The 13,638-nt window shown below is 39.3% G+C and overlaps 1 protein-coding gene across 1 annotated transcript in view; it reads right to left on the bottom strand.

Moving 5' to 3' along the window:
• The window catches only part of efr3a (EFR3 homolog A (S. cerevisiae)), a 104,138-nt gene that overhangs the window by 66,114 nt on the left and 24,386 nt on the right, over positions 1-13,638 (bottom strand). The window contains exons 3-4 of the mRNA XM_054624390.1: positions 2,637-2,713; positions 431-558 (exon numbers count right to left, since the gene is read on the bottom strand). Coding sequence (XP_054480365.1) covers positions 431-558; positions 2,637-2,713 — 205 coding nt within the window. The remainder of the gene's footprint in view (positions 1-430; positions 559-2,636; positions 2,714-13,638) is intronic.

The raw sequence follows: 13,638 nt of genomic DNA, 5'->3' as shown, positions 1-13,638 counted from the left end.
ATGCAGCTTTAAGACACTTCAGCATTGGATTCAGTCTTCAGAATTGGAGGTTGCTGTCTGTTTCAAACAGGCTGGGTGAAGAGCTGATCACATACATTTTTTTACATTTTGGGTCCCATTCATGAGAACAATGCCATCTGTTACGTTGCCTAGCCTACAAAGTGTACTGTAAAAAAAGGACAACTGAAAAACGCCTACCGTCTGGACACAACATGTTCCGTCAAAACAAACTCAATCTCGCCCTCTTCTTTGCTTTCGTCTGGATTAAATATGTTTTGATATTTGGCTCAAAAGTTCCCATCACTGTCACAGATCACAGGGATTACCTTTTTCCTGAACAGACCATGATATATTGGATGTAAACTAATAGGAAACTCCAATCTTTCTTGGCAAAAGAAAAGTAAAACTGAAGATGAAAGGAGTGACCCACCCGTAGCGGTGCCGCACCACATCTCTGCTCAGCCTCTCGGCGAGGTAAGCTCCGATCCTGTCCAGCTTCTCTGGAGCCGACACGGCGTAGAAGGTCAACTTCTCCATGTCTGATTTACTGAGGCCATCCTGAAGAGAAACACAAACAGGGCGGTCCAGATTCATGCTACTGTAGTATTCACTCACTAGAACACCAAACGTGGATTATTCCACCGCTGAAAGTAGTCCCAAAACAAATCCACGCTTTCCTCCTGTTTGTTTGAGACTTTTTTAAACATGAAACTCTATATTTGAAGATTTACGTCTTCAGTAGAAACCAATGGGATTGGAGCTGAAAGCCACAGACAGGAAGTCAGAAAACATTGAGAAAAACATTGTTGGTTTTGTTTGTTTTTCATTGGAAAAATATTGAATATATCTGACTGGTCACTGTCACGTTGAGTTTTGGATCCAACCATACATCTAGACCTTATTTTTACCTTCTTCATTCTTGATGCAGGTGGTTTTGTTCCATACTTAGTAAAATCAAAGTAAAGTCTGGAGTCTAAATATAAAAAACTAAGAAAGATCACTACTCCTAGAACAATTTATGTGTAAAATATACATTTCAAACTTCCCAAAGTCAAGTAATTATCTTTAACCTTCAGTAAAGTCCATTATATTCTGTCTCCATTTATCATAGAAACTCTGCAACTAACACCAAAACTATGCAGATGATAAATAGCATTATAAGTAAGTTATTTTGGGGTGAACTATCCCTTTTCAATCGTCCTCTCTAACGATTCTACTCTCAGAATGATAAAACAAAGTTATCTCTGGATGAATTCCCTTTTTGTAAACTTATTAATAGCCAATATAAATATATAACCACCAGGTGTCAAACATAAAGAGGAGGGAGTTCATTCCAGAGCGGCGGTCCCCTGAGTGCTTTTAGCTCCTCAGGCTCTCATCAAGTGATAATTAAATTGACAAGGTCTCGACCATTCGAGCATTTACGATTTCCCACTGCACCCCGTTTGCTTACACTAACGGGGGGGGTGGATGACGCTCCCTTGTGTATACGAGAACAAACGGCGTTCACGTTTAGCGTATTAATTAACAGGGGTCGAGAAAATCAAATGGATGATAATGACTTGTCAAAGACACGTCACATGCTTTTCTCTGTGGTCGTCCAATTATTTCTGTAGAAGCTCTGTGGTGGAGGAGGAGGAGTCACTGGGTCTCCACGGCGATCTGTGGTAACAACCGGGCACCAAACAGTGCTAATACGCTGCTAACAGGCCCACACTGTGACCGCCACAAAATAATAATCTAATGCAGCAACACTGAGTGTCAGATTTAATGGTAAAGAGCGTTTTTCTACAGTTACTTATCCATGTAGACAGGAAGAATAACACCTGTTTATGCTACTGGTAATGGGGATGAACATAAAGAAGAAAAATAAAAATAAAGGGCAGTTTTTGGTCAGAGAAGGCCACATTCTTATTGGCCGTTAGAGTACAATTGGTCTCAGAAATCATACATAACATCTTGGCCTTGTAGGTTTAATTAAACAGGCCCTATTATGCTATTTTCCCGGTGAATATTTTTATCTGCAGTTACAGTTACAACATGTTTACATGTGTTAATGCTCATAATCCTCCTTGTTTTTCTCATCATTCTGTCCTGCAGCACCTCTTCTCACCCTCTCTCTGAAACACTCCGTTGTAGCTCCTCCCTCCAGAAAGCAAAGTCTGCTCTGATTGGTCAGCTAGCCCCGCTCTATGGTGATTGGTCAACATTTCACATTTCAAAAAAGCTTCAGCTCCGTCTCTCTCTTTTATTGTTTGAGGGCCAAACTAGCCGGAAGGAGTTTTACATCACTTCTGTAACATTGTGACCTCATAAAGTTACATTATGACCTCATACAGTTATATTGTGACCTCATAAAGTTACATTGTGACCTCATAAAGTTACATTGTTACCTCATAAAGTTACATTATGACCTCATAAAGTTACGGAAGTGAAGGAGAGAATTCAATGGAGCCGTTTCAGGAGCTCAGGAGCTTCTGAGGGGGAGGGTAACTCCTTTTAGGCGTGGACTTCAGGTATTACACTCTACGGACCTTTTATATGTACAAATATTTATATAACACACTAAAGAAGAGGGGAAAAGTGCATAATAGGGCCACTTTAATTGAGGATGTGTGATGCTTAGAGTGACTTACTTTTGGGTCCTCGGGGAAGATGTTGTCCACCAGGCGTTTGTACCTCGGCCTCAGCGGCCCACAGCAGCCACACACTCCTGCAAAACACCACAAAGACACGACTGTTAGCAAATAATCACACTGACCTCCTGACTTCCTGTCATAAAGCGGTGCCATCAGGTTGGACCAAAGAAAAATGCTTCAGATAAAAGAGTGAGAGATGTAACCTTTAAGGTTTTATTCTCAACACAGAACGCTTTGGAAGCTTGACAGCAAAAAAAAAATAACAAAAAGGACCTTTTAACTTTTACCTTATTCACCTTCCAAACTCAACATCACCGCTTTTCATGTGATAAATGACGATCTGGCTGACAAAATTTATTTTTCTCTTCTCTTCCTCTGACTCACGTCAAGCTGTGAGACAAATCCAAATTCACTCTGGATTCAGAGAAAGACAGAGAGGTCATCTCCTATTGACCGGCATGAATTAGTATTTACCAGCTGCAGCCTGTGAGTCAATAAGAAGTGATGAGTCATCATTGTCAAGGCTGGGCGGCGTGAGGCGAATAAGTTAAAGCGGGAACGGTTAGCGAGCAGCCGACCGGTCAATAATTAGTCTGACCGTGGTGTGTTCACTGACATTTGATTAAACTTGTAAAAAATAAAAGAGTCAAGGTTTTGAACGATTTTATTCCTCCAAGGTCGATGGTATCAATCATCCTGGTCTCACTCTAAACAGTTCATTGCAACGGAAGATCTTTGCTTTTTTTTTTACAGATAAAATCCTGTATTTCTGTCGTGAAGACCCAAAACAATCTTTGAAAACATGACAAGATCTTTGTGTACTCAACGCTCATGAAATACAAGTTCACAAAAAGTACAAAGTTCACTTTGAGACACATAAAAAGACTTCAGAAATCATAGAGCTATGGTTACATTTGTAACTTCACGCTTGGAGCAGAATTCTTTAACAGCACCAGTAAACCAGTAAAAATGTTCAAACTGTGCTCAGATCTGTGAATGTCTCGTCCTGATCGATAGAACAGAGTCTTTGGTGAAATGTCAGAGCTTTTGTGCCTGAAGGGGCAGCAGACAGAAAGGTCAAATCAGCTTCCAGCTCCTCCGACAGACGATCAATGAGACCCAACTTCATGCAGCTCAAACATTGAAAATAAAAAATAAAACACGGGAAGGCCAAGATGCTGAAATAGAGCCATAATACTTATAGGAAACCCTGTCATGAAAATTAAAAATGTTCGAAAACAACAATATTTCGACTTAATTCCAAATTAGTCTGCAAACAAAGCCACCAAAAAAATGCATTTGCAAATGACAAAAATAAAATCCCAAAATTTTATAAAATTGTATTTTTTTTTATGTTATTTTGCCATGAACTGCTGTAATACATATGTAAAACAATTGTATGGGAGCCTTAACAAAAAATGATGTTGATGCATTTTCGAAATCGTGCCTTTTTATTATTTTTTAATCTATGAAACACCTTTTTTTGGGGGGGTTAATTTTTTATAAAGGTTTGTTGTTGTAATACTCATTTCAACCACAAGAGGCTGAAGTGAACCACTTCTCCGTGTTCTTAATAAACTAAAAGGCATTCATGTTTTCTTCCAGTAAGCCACAAGGTGAACTAAAAATAAGTGTCTAGAAATAGATTTTCGTTCCAGAACCTGGGCACTACTTTTAAATGTTTTTTGCAGAAACAATATCATTATGGATTTTGAGTTAAAAGTTCTCCGCAAAATATCCTGCAAATTTTTGGTCATGATCCATAAATATAAATAAATGTGAATAGAAAGAAAACTAAAACTCAGGGTGCTGATTTTGATTGTAACTTAATATATATATACATCTTAGCAACAAAAAATATCACCCAAACTGACATTTATAAATAGACCTTAACATCTTAGACAAGTGTGATACAAACCATGAAATAGGGCAAATAATTTGAAAAAATGCTTCAACTTCAGTGATTGGCATCAAACAAAATTAAATATATAGTTAATTAAGTAAAACATGAATGTTTAATGCATCAAAAATGTCAGTTGAATTTGAATTTCTCCATGCAAACTAAACACAATGTTAATTTACTGTGTTTAAGCAAGCTATGTAACATTACTGTGATATATTTTGAATGGGCGCCAATCTGCCGTTAATGAAAACATGAACGCTCTTACTCCTTTTTCTACTTCATCATGGGGGAGTGGCGTCCAAATGGCAAAACCTATTATTTTCGCTAAAGAAAATCACTGCTGTTTTTTGCAATCTGAATGAAGCAAAATAGAAGAAAATGTCTAAATCTCCAGTGCAAAAAACATCTAATGGCAGGTTGTGTGAAACAAAAGAAACATTCCACCTTGTTATTTCAAACTTGCATAAATTGTTTACGCCCTCCACCATCATTACCTGTGAGAACACTTTTCCCTCATCAGACTAAGAAAACTAAACTTTAGGGACTTCATTTCCCAGGAGCCCCCGCTCAGATGGTTTACATAGGGTGTAGGGTACCCTGGGAGCTCTGTAAAGACCTATCAGACCAATCAAACAACACCTTAACACCTCCAGAGTTTATTTCTCGACTAACCCCCCCGGGGGTCTGGAGATTAATCAGCTTCATTACTCCTCGTATCAACGGCCTGTTGCCGGGGCAACCTTTCCGGAGTGGCGGCTTTTTCAAGCGTTCATTATGGATCCTGCAATTAGCTGCCACGTTAGGGTGCGGAGCGGCGGGGGGGCTGCTGAGTGCGTGTTAGTGAACCAGACAGGTTAAATGGAATTCAGCTCCGAGTGAGAAGATCTGAGGAACTACAGAGAAACAGAAAGTCTGCTGACCTTCATCTCCTGGTGCTTTTATACGGAGCTTATAAAGCTAGAGCGGAAAAACAGGAAGTGGTTAACTTCAAGGACGCTTTTCAAGTGAAGCCATTAGTCATTTAATACGACTGGGCTTTAAAGTTACTTATTGAAAAAAGTGTGTTTAGAACATAACAGCAGTTATTGGCTGATTTGATAGATTATTACTAATTTATCGTAAAAAAAAATACTGCATCACAGATGTACCAATGTACCAGATTATTAGGGACATAATCCATCACAAAAGACAAATTATTAATTAAACTTAATTTTTTTATAAGGTTGGTAATGTCTAAAGGTACGTTTTAAAGGCAGCCCTTTCAAATATTTGACTGTTGTACATATTTGTTATTAATGCTAAATGAATTTTCCTGTGTCGGGCGAAAACTAGTTTGATTTCAGTTTGAGGATTTTATCAATTAATTCAAATTCAAGGTTAGGAATGATTCTTTTTTTTGTTAAAAGTGTCAAAAAAGTGTTTTTCTTCTATTTATTTATTTTAAATTTAAGTTTTTTTCCAGTCTGGTTTCTTTTTAAGAAAAAATAAATAAAAATCTTGCGATATATTTCATCGATTTATTCATCCATTTTCAGGCCATAGCATTACACTAATAAATAATCGAATATACCTCATAACCACTACTCTTTCAACAACTAGACCCATGTTAATGTATGGAGACTCTGTTTATATATCACAGAGTTACAGTCTGAAAAAAAGGCCACACTCACTAATCCAATCATCAACCCTCCAGAGAGCGTTCATTTATTTATTCTAAACTGGTTCAAAGTCTCCATCATTCTCTCCGCCCACAGCGACGGGTGATGTAAACGATCACACGACACCATCAACCACTGGAACATTCTCAAAGCTCTTGGACGTGAATGGAGACTAATGTTTGGTGTAATGATCGGGAGCTCTGGGTTTCACAGTTCAAAGCTTCCTGGAGTCGGTCCAGGAGTCAGTATAAAGCGGCTGATTGGACGAGGGGGAAAGTGAACAGGAAGTGACTGAAATATGAGCGGCAACAACAATGAGGCAATCTGCCAATATGGTGTCACGTTACATTACAACAACAAGAGACAGAGAGTCAATGATGTGAAGGAAACCATCGTGACCCAACGTCATCCAGACAGAATCACAAAACATTAAAGGACATATTCGTTGCATTAAAACAGTAGACGGTATATAAGAAGTGGACGTAGCCATGGCGACGTCACTCATTGGCTTCTTGGCCGTCTTTTATTTTGAAAAGACTGGACTCATGTTGCAAGCAGAAATTGACACGTGTTGCTGGACTCTTGTAGGAAAACGCACCAAAAATTAGGAGTAAGTTTTCTTCGAAACCAATTTGTATGACAGAACGTTGCATTTGGTAATACATTTATTTTTTGAAAATATTGAGACAACATGGACTTTTTTCTGTAATTAATCAGCTTTATTTTTGCGAGCTTTAGCATTAAAAGACGCAGGAATCAGTTTTCCGTGCAGATTTTTGGGTTGTTTTTTGGAGTTTTGTTTCAGTTGTAATGATACTCTTCCGTACTCTGTGCTCCACCTATTAAATGCCTCCTTTTACTTTTAATTCTGTCCTCAGCACAATCCAACACAGATTCACTTCTTCTAACTAGACCTCCACAAAGGCCGTCTCCATAGCTGATAAATAATCTGTGTACTCCCCAAAAATCCTGAATTTAGTCGGAAAATTCAATCATTCTGAAACCGAAACACAACAAGAAGTGTATCAGCTTGTTGCTAGTCGCTTTGGGAATCAATCCAACATCACTATATTAGTTGGTAATATTTCAGAGAAAAGATAACTGATGAATATGTTGTAGCGTAAAATATGGTTATATTTTTGGAGAAGCTTTAATGTTTGCGAGGTTTAGCAGTAAAGGATGCAGAAATCAGTTCTCCGGGCAGATTGTTTCGGTTGTTTTTTCAGAAATTTGTTCCAAAACGTTAATTTGCAAGAATACTCTTCCGTTCTCTGTGCTCCACCTGTTACACGCCTCCTTTTACTTTTAATTTTGTCCTCATCATACAACACTTTACAATGTGTGGAGGTGGATTTTTGCAAGAAATGAAGGAATATCTAGAAAAGTAAGAAACATATATCAACAAAAGTGTATCAGCTTGTTGCTAGTTGCTTTGCGAGTCAATCAAACATTATTATATGAATTGCTGAATGTTTCAGAGAAAAGAGAACTGATGAATATGTTGGAGCGTAAAATAAAAACATCTTATTTAAGGCCCTTTTAAGAACCTTTCCCCACTACAACAACATCATGACAGCCAGACCTGCTTATCTACAAGCTTCAACCTTCACACTTTACAAGGGTAAAGATGCATTTATGAATACACACACACACACACACACACACTGACGGCTGTGGCAGAGTCGCAGCATGTATGTGTAGACGTTGAAGATGAAGTGAAAGCACCTGGAGGGCCGCGGCACCTCCTGCGCGAGGCGTTCAGGGACGGCAGATGGATCGGCCCAGAGGACAGAGCTGCAGAGAAGGAGGTGGTACGACGGCTTTTTTTTTTCATATTTCCATCCTCGTTATTCTGCCTCTAATTCGCTCCACAGCCACTCAGGGTGAATATTAACCGACCTAAATGGGAGTGTCGTTTAGTGTCTGTCTGCGTGAACGTGTGAGCAATTATTATGATTGAATACTTGGTGTGATACGTTGTGGATTTTTTTTAATGTGAGGATTTTCTGCTTCTCTGTGTTATTCATAATATTGTTAAATAAATAATACAGAATATAAGAAGTGGAAGTAGTCATGGAAACGTTTTTCATTGGTTTATGGACTTGAACCCTTGAGTTCAGCATTTTGGACGTCGCCATCTTATTTTTCAACCAGTGAACAGGAAGTGACCATATATGGACTGAGGAGGAGTGACGTAGAGTCGCCGTATACGTCTCTGGTGTCGACCTGTCAATCAGTGTGTAGCCCCGCCCTAAAGCATCCCCTGCTTTATGGTCTGTTTGACTCTAAATGGAGCATCATTTACTAAATGAACATCATGCTGTATTGAAGAAGACTTGAAACTAGAGATTGAGACCATAAACTCATGTTTACAATGTTTACTGAGGGAATAAATCAAGAGAGAAGTAGAGTCATTTTCTCATAGACTTCTATACAACCAGAGGAGTCGCCCCCTGATGGACAGGAGAGAGAATGCAGCTTTAAGACATGAAGCTTTGACTTCACTTATCGTAGGAGGTTTCTGCCTGTTTTATGATCTATGCAAACTCTATATGTGGATTTTGTACCGTTATTTGGATAAAACAAGCTAATCTGAAAGACGTTACTTTGAGCTGTGGATCTTCTGATGCTCCATCATGCTTCTGTCACGGACCAAACGTATTCCCTGACTGCGTTCACCCCCGCCGGGGTCGACTTGTTTGTTTGTGCAGAGGCACCAGTGGCAGAGAAAAAAAATGAATGACAGCAGCTCCAAATTACATTAAAACCCATTCTGGCTTAGAGCATCGTGACTTCAATACTGTAATAGAGGCCATGCATCAAGTTGAGCGTCCGACTATAGATCTGCAGAGAGAGGGCTTCAGACGGAGAGATTGTGGTGGTCACACGGACTGATGAATTACACCACAACCAAACTAACTCCGCTGGCTGAGGAGAGGCCATTACAGAGGATCAAATCCATCATCCTGCTGTGAAACAAACACAGAGGCAGAGAGAAAAAAGAACAACATTTAAAACGCTTACACATCCACCAGCGGTCACGCGTACACAGACGTCGTCAGAGATACGATCACGATGTGAGATTCACAGACTTGGAACGTGTTTGTTCAGACAATAAAATGTTTAAAATCTATAATGAGCATTCCTATCTACAGTGGATCTGAAGAGCTTGTTAACGCGTGCTTTCATCAGAGTTGCATGTTGGGTAAAGATTTCTCATCAAGTGTTCATCATGGCCTCATAGCACCTGAGCGGAGTACTAACATAATCTTTATCTTTTCATTGATTCCCTCAGAGGAGACCCGGACCACAGCGAAACACACAAACGATGAATGAATAGACAGAGTGGAAAAATACTGAGAAAAACACACACACACACACCCTGAAACGGAAGGTAACAGTTTGGGTTGTGTGGTGCAAACTGGACAGAAATAACCACAATAATGAAGTTTATATTGAACTGCAAAAGAACAGTAATCATTTTTGTCCATATGCGTTGTCTCCAAAGTCTAAATGTCAAACACAGTACAGAACAAACTTGGAAAAGGAAACATTTCCTTAAAAGGTCAACAATGAACAAACGGCCCAAATGTGGAAAATCTGAATAAATACAGAACCAGAACTAGAAGGACACTTGGAGAACGCAGAGCTCTGTTTCCATCAGTGATAAATAATATGTGTATCTGACCCATAACGCAAATCTGCTCCAAATTATAAAGTGTTCCCATGCTTCACCCTTCCAACAAGTTTTATGAAAACCTGTCCAGTAGTTTTTCTGTAATCCTGCTGACTAACAGACAAACCAACGAAACCAAAACCAAAAAACATGACCTCCTCGGCAGAGGTAATGAAACACGTTGCTAACTGCTCTGTTTGGTGAAAGCAGAGGCCTAAATATACATTTATATCAGTTAAAAAACGTTTCCAAAATTTTTGTTGGACTCGATGGTGACCCAAATATGGTATTATTAACGAAACAAACCAAACCTCTTATTGTCAAATATTGTTTAACAAAACATTACATATCTGACAAGACATTCAACGCAAAGTTTTTGTAGTTGAAGATTTCAGTCAGTACTAAAACTTCCTTCTATAGACAATAACAACTGAGTTTCAGGACGATTATCACAGTAATACTCTTTAATATTTGTCAAAACTAATACATACATACAATAAACACTACTTTCTATTTTTTGTATATTTGTTTAAACTTTTGACGTAACACAAAGCGGACAAATACATTTAAAAGTGTCAATCCTTAAGATTTTAGTCTTGATTGATTTTGAATTTCTATTTGAGTGAAAATAATAGAACTGTGCTACAATGTTATCCGTCTGCAGTCTTGGGTTGAGTCCGAAATTCCATACTAACATGATTTTTATCAGAATTGCGTGCATAGTTTTCAGGGAATACTGCAAATGTATAAATATTGCAATACTTTCATCAGTGGGCCATATGGCTCAATCACCTTTGTGATACCTCTTTCAGCGATAAATAGAGTCTTGACATTTATTTAAATGACTATCTTGAATTTTGCCACTTAAAGTCTAAATTATCATGTGAATGAGTTAATAGTTAAAAAGCAAAACAAATCTGATCAAGCATTCACTGGCCCTGACAGTACGTAATATTTGGCGCCACCGACACATATCGGTTGGTTCTCAAAAAGTACCAAGTTTAGATAGTGAGAGTGGGAGGATTTCTATAGTAATGCCAATAATTATGGACACAAAAAAATACTTTAAAAGTTAGGTTAAAGTAATGTTTTCTAGGACTGAAACTACTGTTGTCTTGATGTAGCACAAAATATGCATTTCAAATATCGCTCAACACCTTACATCAATCTATTCCATTTGAATTCATTTAAAATGTTTTAATATACGTCCTTTTGTTATCAAATGCATGTTCAATTCCATCTGTGCTTGAACGGTGCTACACAGGAATTAAACCTGCACGCTAGTATAAACATTGGGCTCCAATAAAGCTGTGAATGTGACTCTATTGAGGGCTTGGGCGTCCGACCTACCAGAGTTCAGCAGGCCTCTCCTGGTGGAGGCTGGGCTGTAGCTGAAGGCTCCGTCGGCCTCGTTGAGAGGAACCTGCCTGTACCTCCTCAGGATCCCCCGTCTCAGGTGGACACAACACGACGGCATGACTCAAGCACACTTGAGTGAAAACGTCCAAAAAGGGTTTGCCAGGTTCTAAAGAACGCCACGAAAGCTTCCAATTCACCTCACCACCGACAACAGCAGCATTCCAGCTTCACCTCTCCACGGACTCTTCCTGACACAGGAAACATCATCTCCCCAATGAGCAACGAGTTCAGCCAATGGGACGTCGGCTGGAGCGGCGTGTCCCTCATCGCCCGGGATTAGCCGTCATTCTGACAGAGAAGACGAGAAGCCGCCGGGTCTACTGCGGGCCTGTCTGCAGCGGCTCGGGTTACCGGCCTCTGTGTTCAGAGGAAAACGAGATCCAACACACGGATGGAGACAAAAAAGCTGCAACCCGAAAAGCCTCAGAGTTCCTGTGACTCCTCACAACACTGTCGGCCGTCTGCAGAAACCAGATTGCTTTGAATATCATGTAAATAAGAAACCTGGTTCCGGCTCAGCACAGCTTGATTTTACTATCTGCTCAGGTAAACATGTGCATAAGGAAAACTTCACACAGGAAAAGCACTGCAGTGTAAGAATTAAAGAAAAACATAGTCACTCATGTTGTAGAAAAACAACATTATTGTCAATTTAAGATCGTTTTATGCCACTGATATAATGATGAGTCAGTACTAGTGCATCCTTTCAAAGAGCAATTCACTTTTAAAATCTTAAGAATATTCATCGGAAATCAGAATGTGAAAATATCTTAAATAAATAAAAAAAATAATCGTAAAAATGACCAAGGTCATGTCCAAATATCGTACAATAAGAAAAAAAATAACAAATCAGACTTCATGTACATACATCGTACAATAAGTAATTAACATGTAAATAAAAGGTTGTGCCCATAAACATCATATGATAAGTCGTTAATGTAAAAATGATCGAGGTTGTGTCCGTATATCGTACGATAAGTCGATTACAATATCCCGAACAGTTCCCACGTCAGTTTAAAAGCCATGTGCTGCTGTGGACGTATTTTAGACACTTAGAAACATCAATACCAGTTCAACAGAACGCTATATTTAGAATATTTACCACCAGAGGACTGAACTGAATCTGATCTTTACTGTGGTTCCTAATGGAGTCTGGTGGCTTTAAAGAGAGAAAAGATTAGTTTCACTTTCAGTTCAGTCCCCCATCAGATGGGGCTGTTGACATCTAGGTGAAGCGTTAAAAAACCCTTCAAAACATCCAAACTATCCCTTTAAGTTACTTCTAAAACCTCTACTGAAACGCAAAAATGATTGAAGTTAAACTATCCACATATTACAATCATTTAAACTAGATGCTGACAGACGATAGTTATATTTTCTGTCTCCAAATCTACGTCCCGTCTTTTTCATCCGACGAAAAGTATCCACACAAACACTCCTCCGCAGTAAATCTCCCCTCCTGTAGCGCTGCGTACTTCAATCCACACCTGAACCTCCTGTGAGGAGCGTAATCTACAAGATTAAAGACGGCCCCTCAGCCCTCCTGATTAACTCCCCGTCCTTTGACAAGCAGATGAAAGCCGACACAGCATCCATCCGACACCATCATTCTCACGGCCGCCCCTTGTTGTTCGGCTCAACGTTGTTTTGGAGGTTTGGAGACGAGTGAGTGCAGATTGTTAACACGACCCCGCGGGGTGACCCAACACTCACGCAAACCACGTCGTCCTTGGAGACGAGAAGCATTAATAAATAGAGTGAAGGATGTGAAGATGGAAGGTTGATTTAAATGTGCGGCGAGCGAGGCATGAAGGAGACCCGGGCAGTACAATCCGGTTTCTAAAAGGACAATTTAAAGGGTTAAAAGAAGGCAAAGATCCAGGAAAAAAGACATATTTAGCATTTTTGCTTCCACAACTTAATTGATATAAAAATAGTTGGCCATTATTCTTTCTGTCAATGGGCTAATTGATTAATAAATGAATCATTTCAGCTCAATACTGGATTTATTGTAGTTCCACCAATACGGTTTAGTAAGCAGGTGTTTTATTTGGTGCCATCGGTGAAGCTAAACAAAGTCCACCAAGACTCTGTTAATTACATTGATTGGTCTTTAAATACCAACCAACCCAGACTAAACCCACACAGGACTCAAAAGAAACAAAAAAAAACACAATCCCACTTTCCTCATCTATCTCAAAAATGGCCACAGTAACTGTCAGAGACACAGAGGAGCAATAAATATGAGGAAATATGACTCCGGAGTTACAAAAAGAAAGTGTGACTTCAACACTATCAAAGTGATGGCTGACAAACACGGAGAGCTTTCTCATAATGATCCAC

Source organism: Anoplopoma fimbria, chromosome 3, assembly GCF_027596085.1.
Source record: "Anoplopoma fimbria isolate UVic2021 breed Golden Eagle Sablefish chromosome 3, Afim_UVic_2022, whole genome shotgun sequence".
In the NCBI taxonomy this organism is placed as follows: Eukaryota; Metazoa; Chordata; class Actinopteri; order Perciformes; family Anoplopomatidae; genus Anoplopoma; species Anoplopoma fimbria.
The sequence above is the reverse complement of the archived record's forward strand: the minus strand, read 5'-3'. Positions and strand labels throughout refer to the sequence as shown.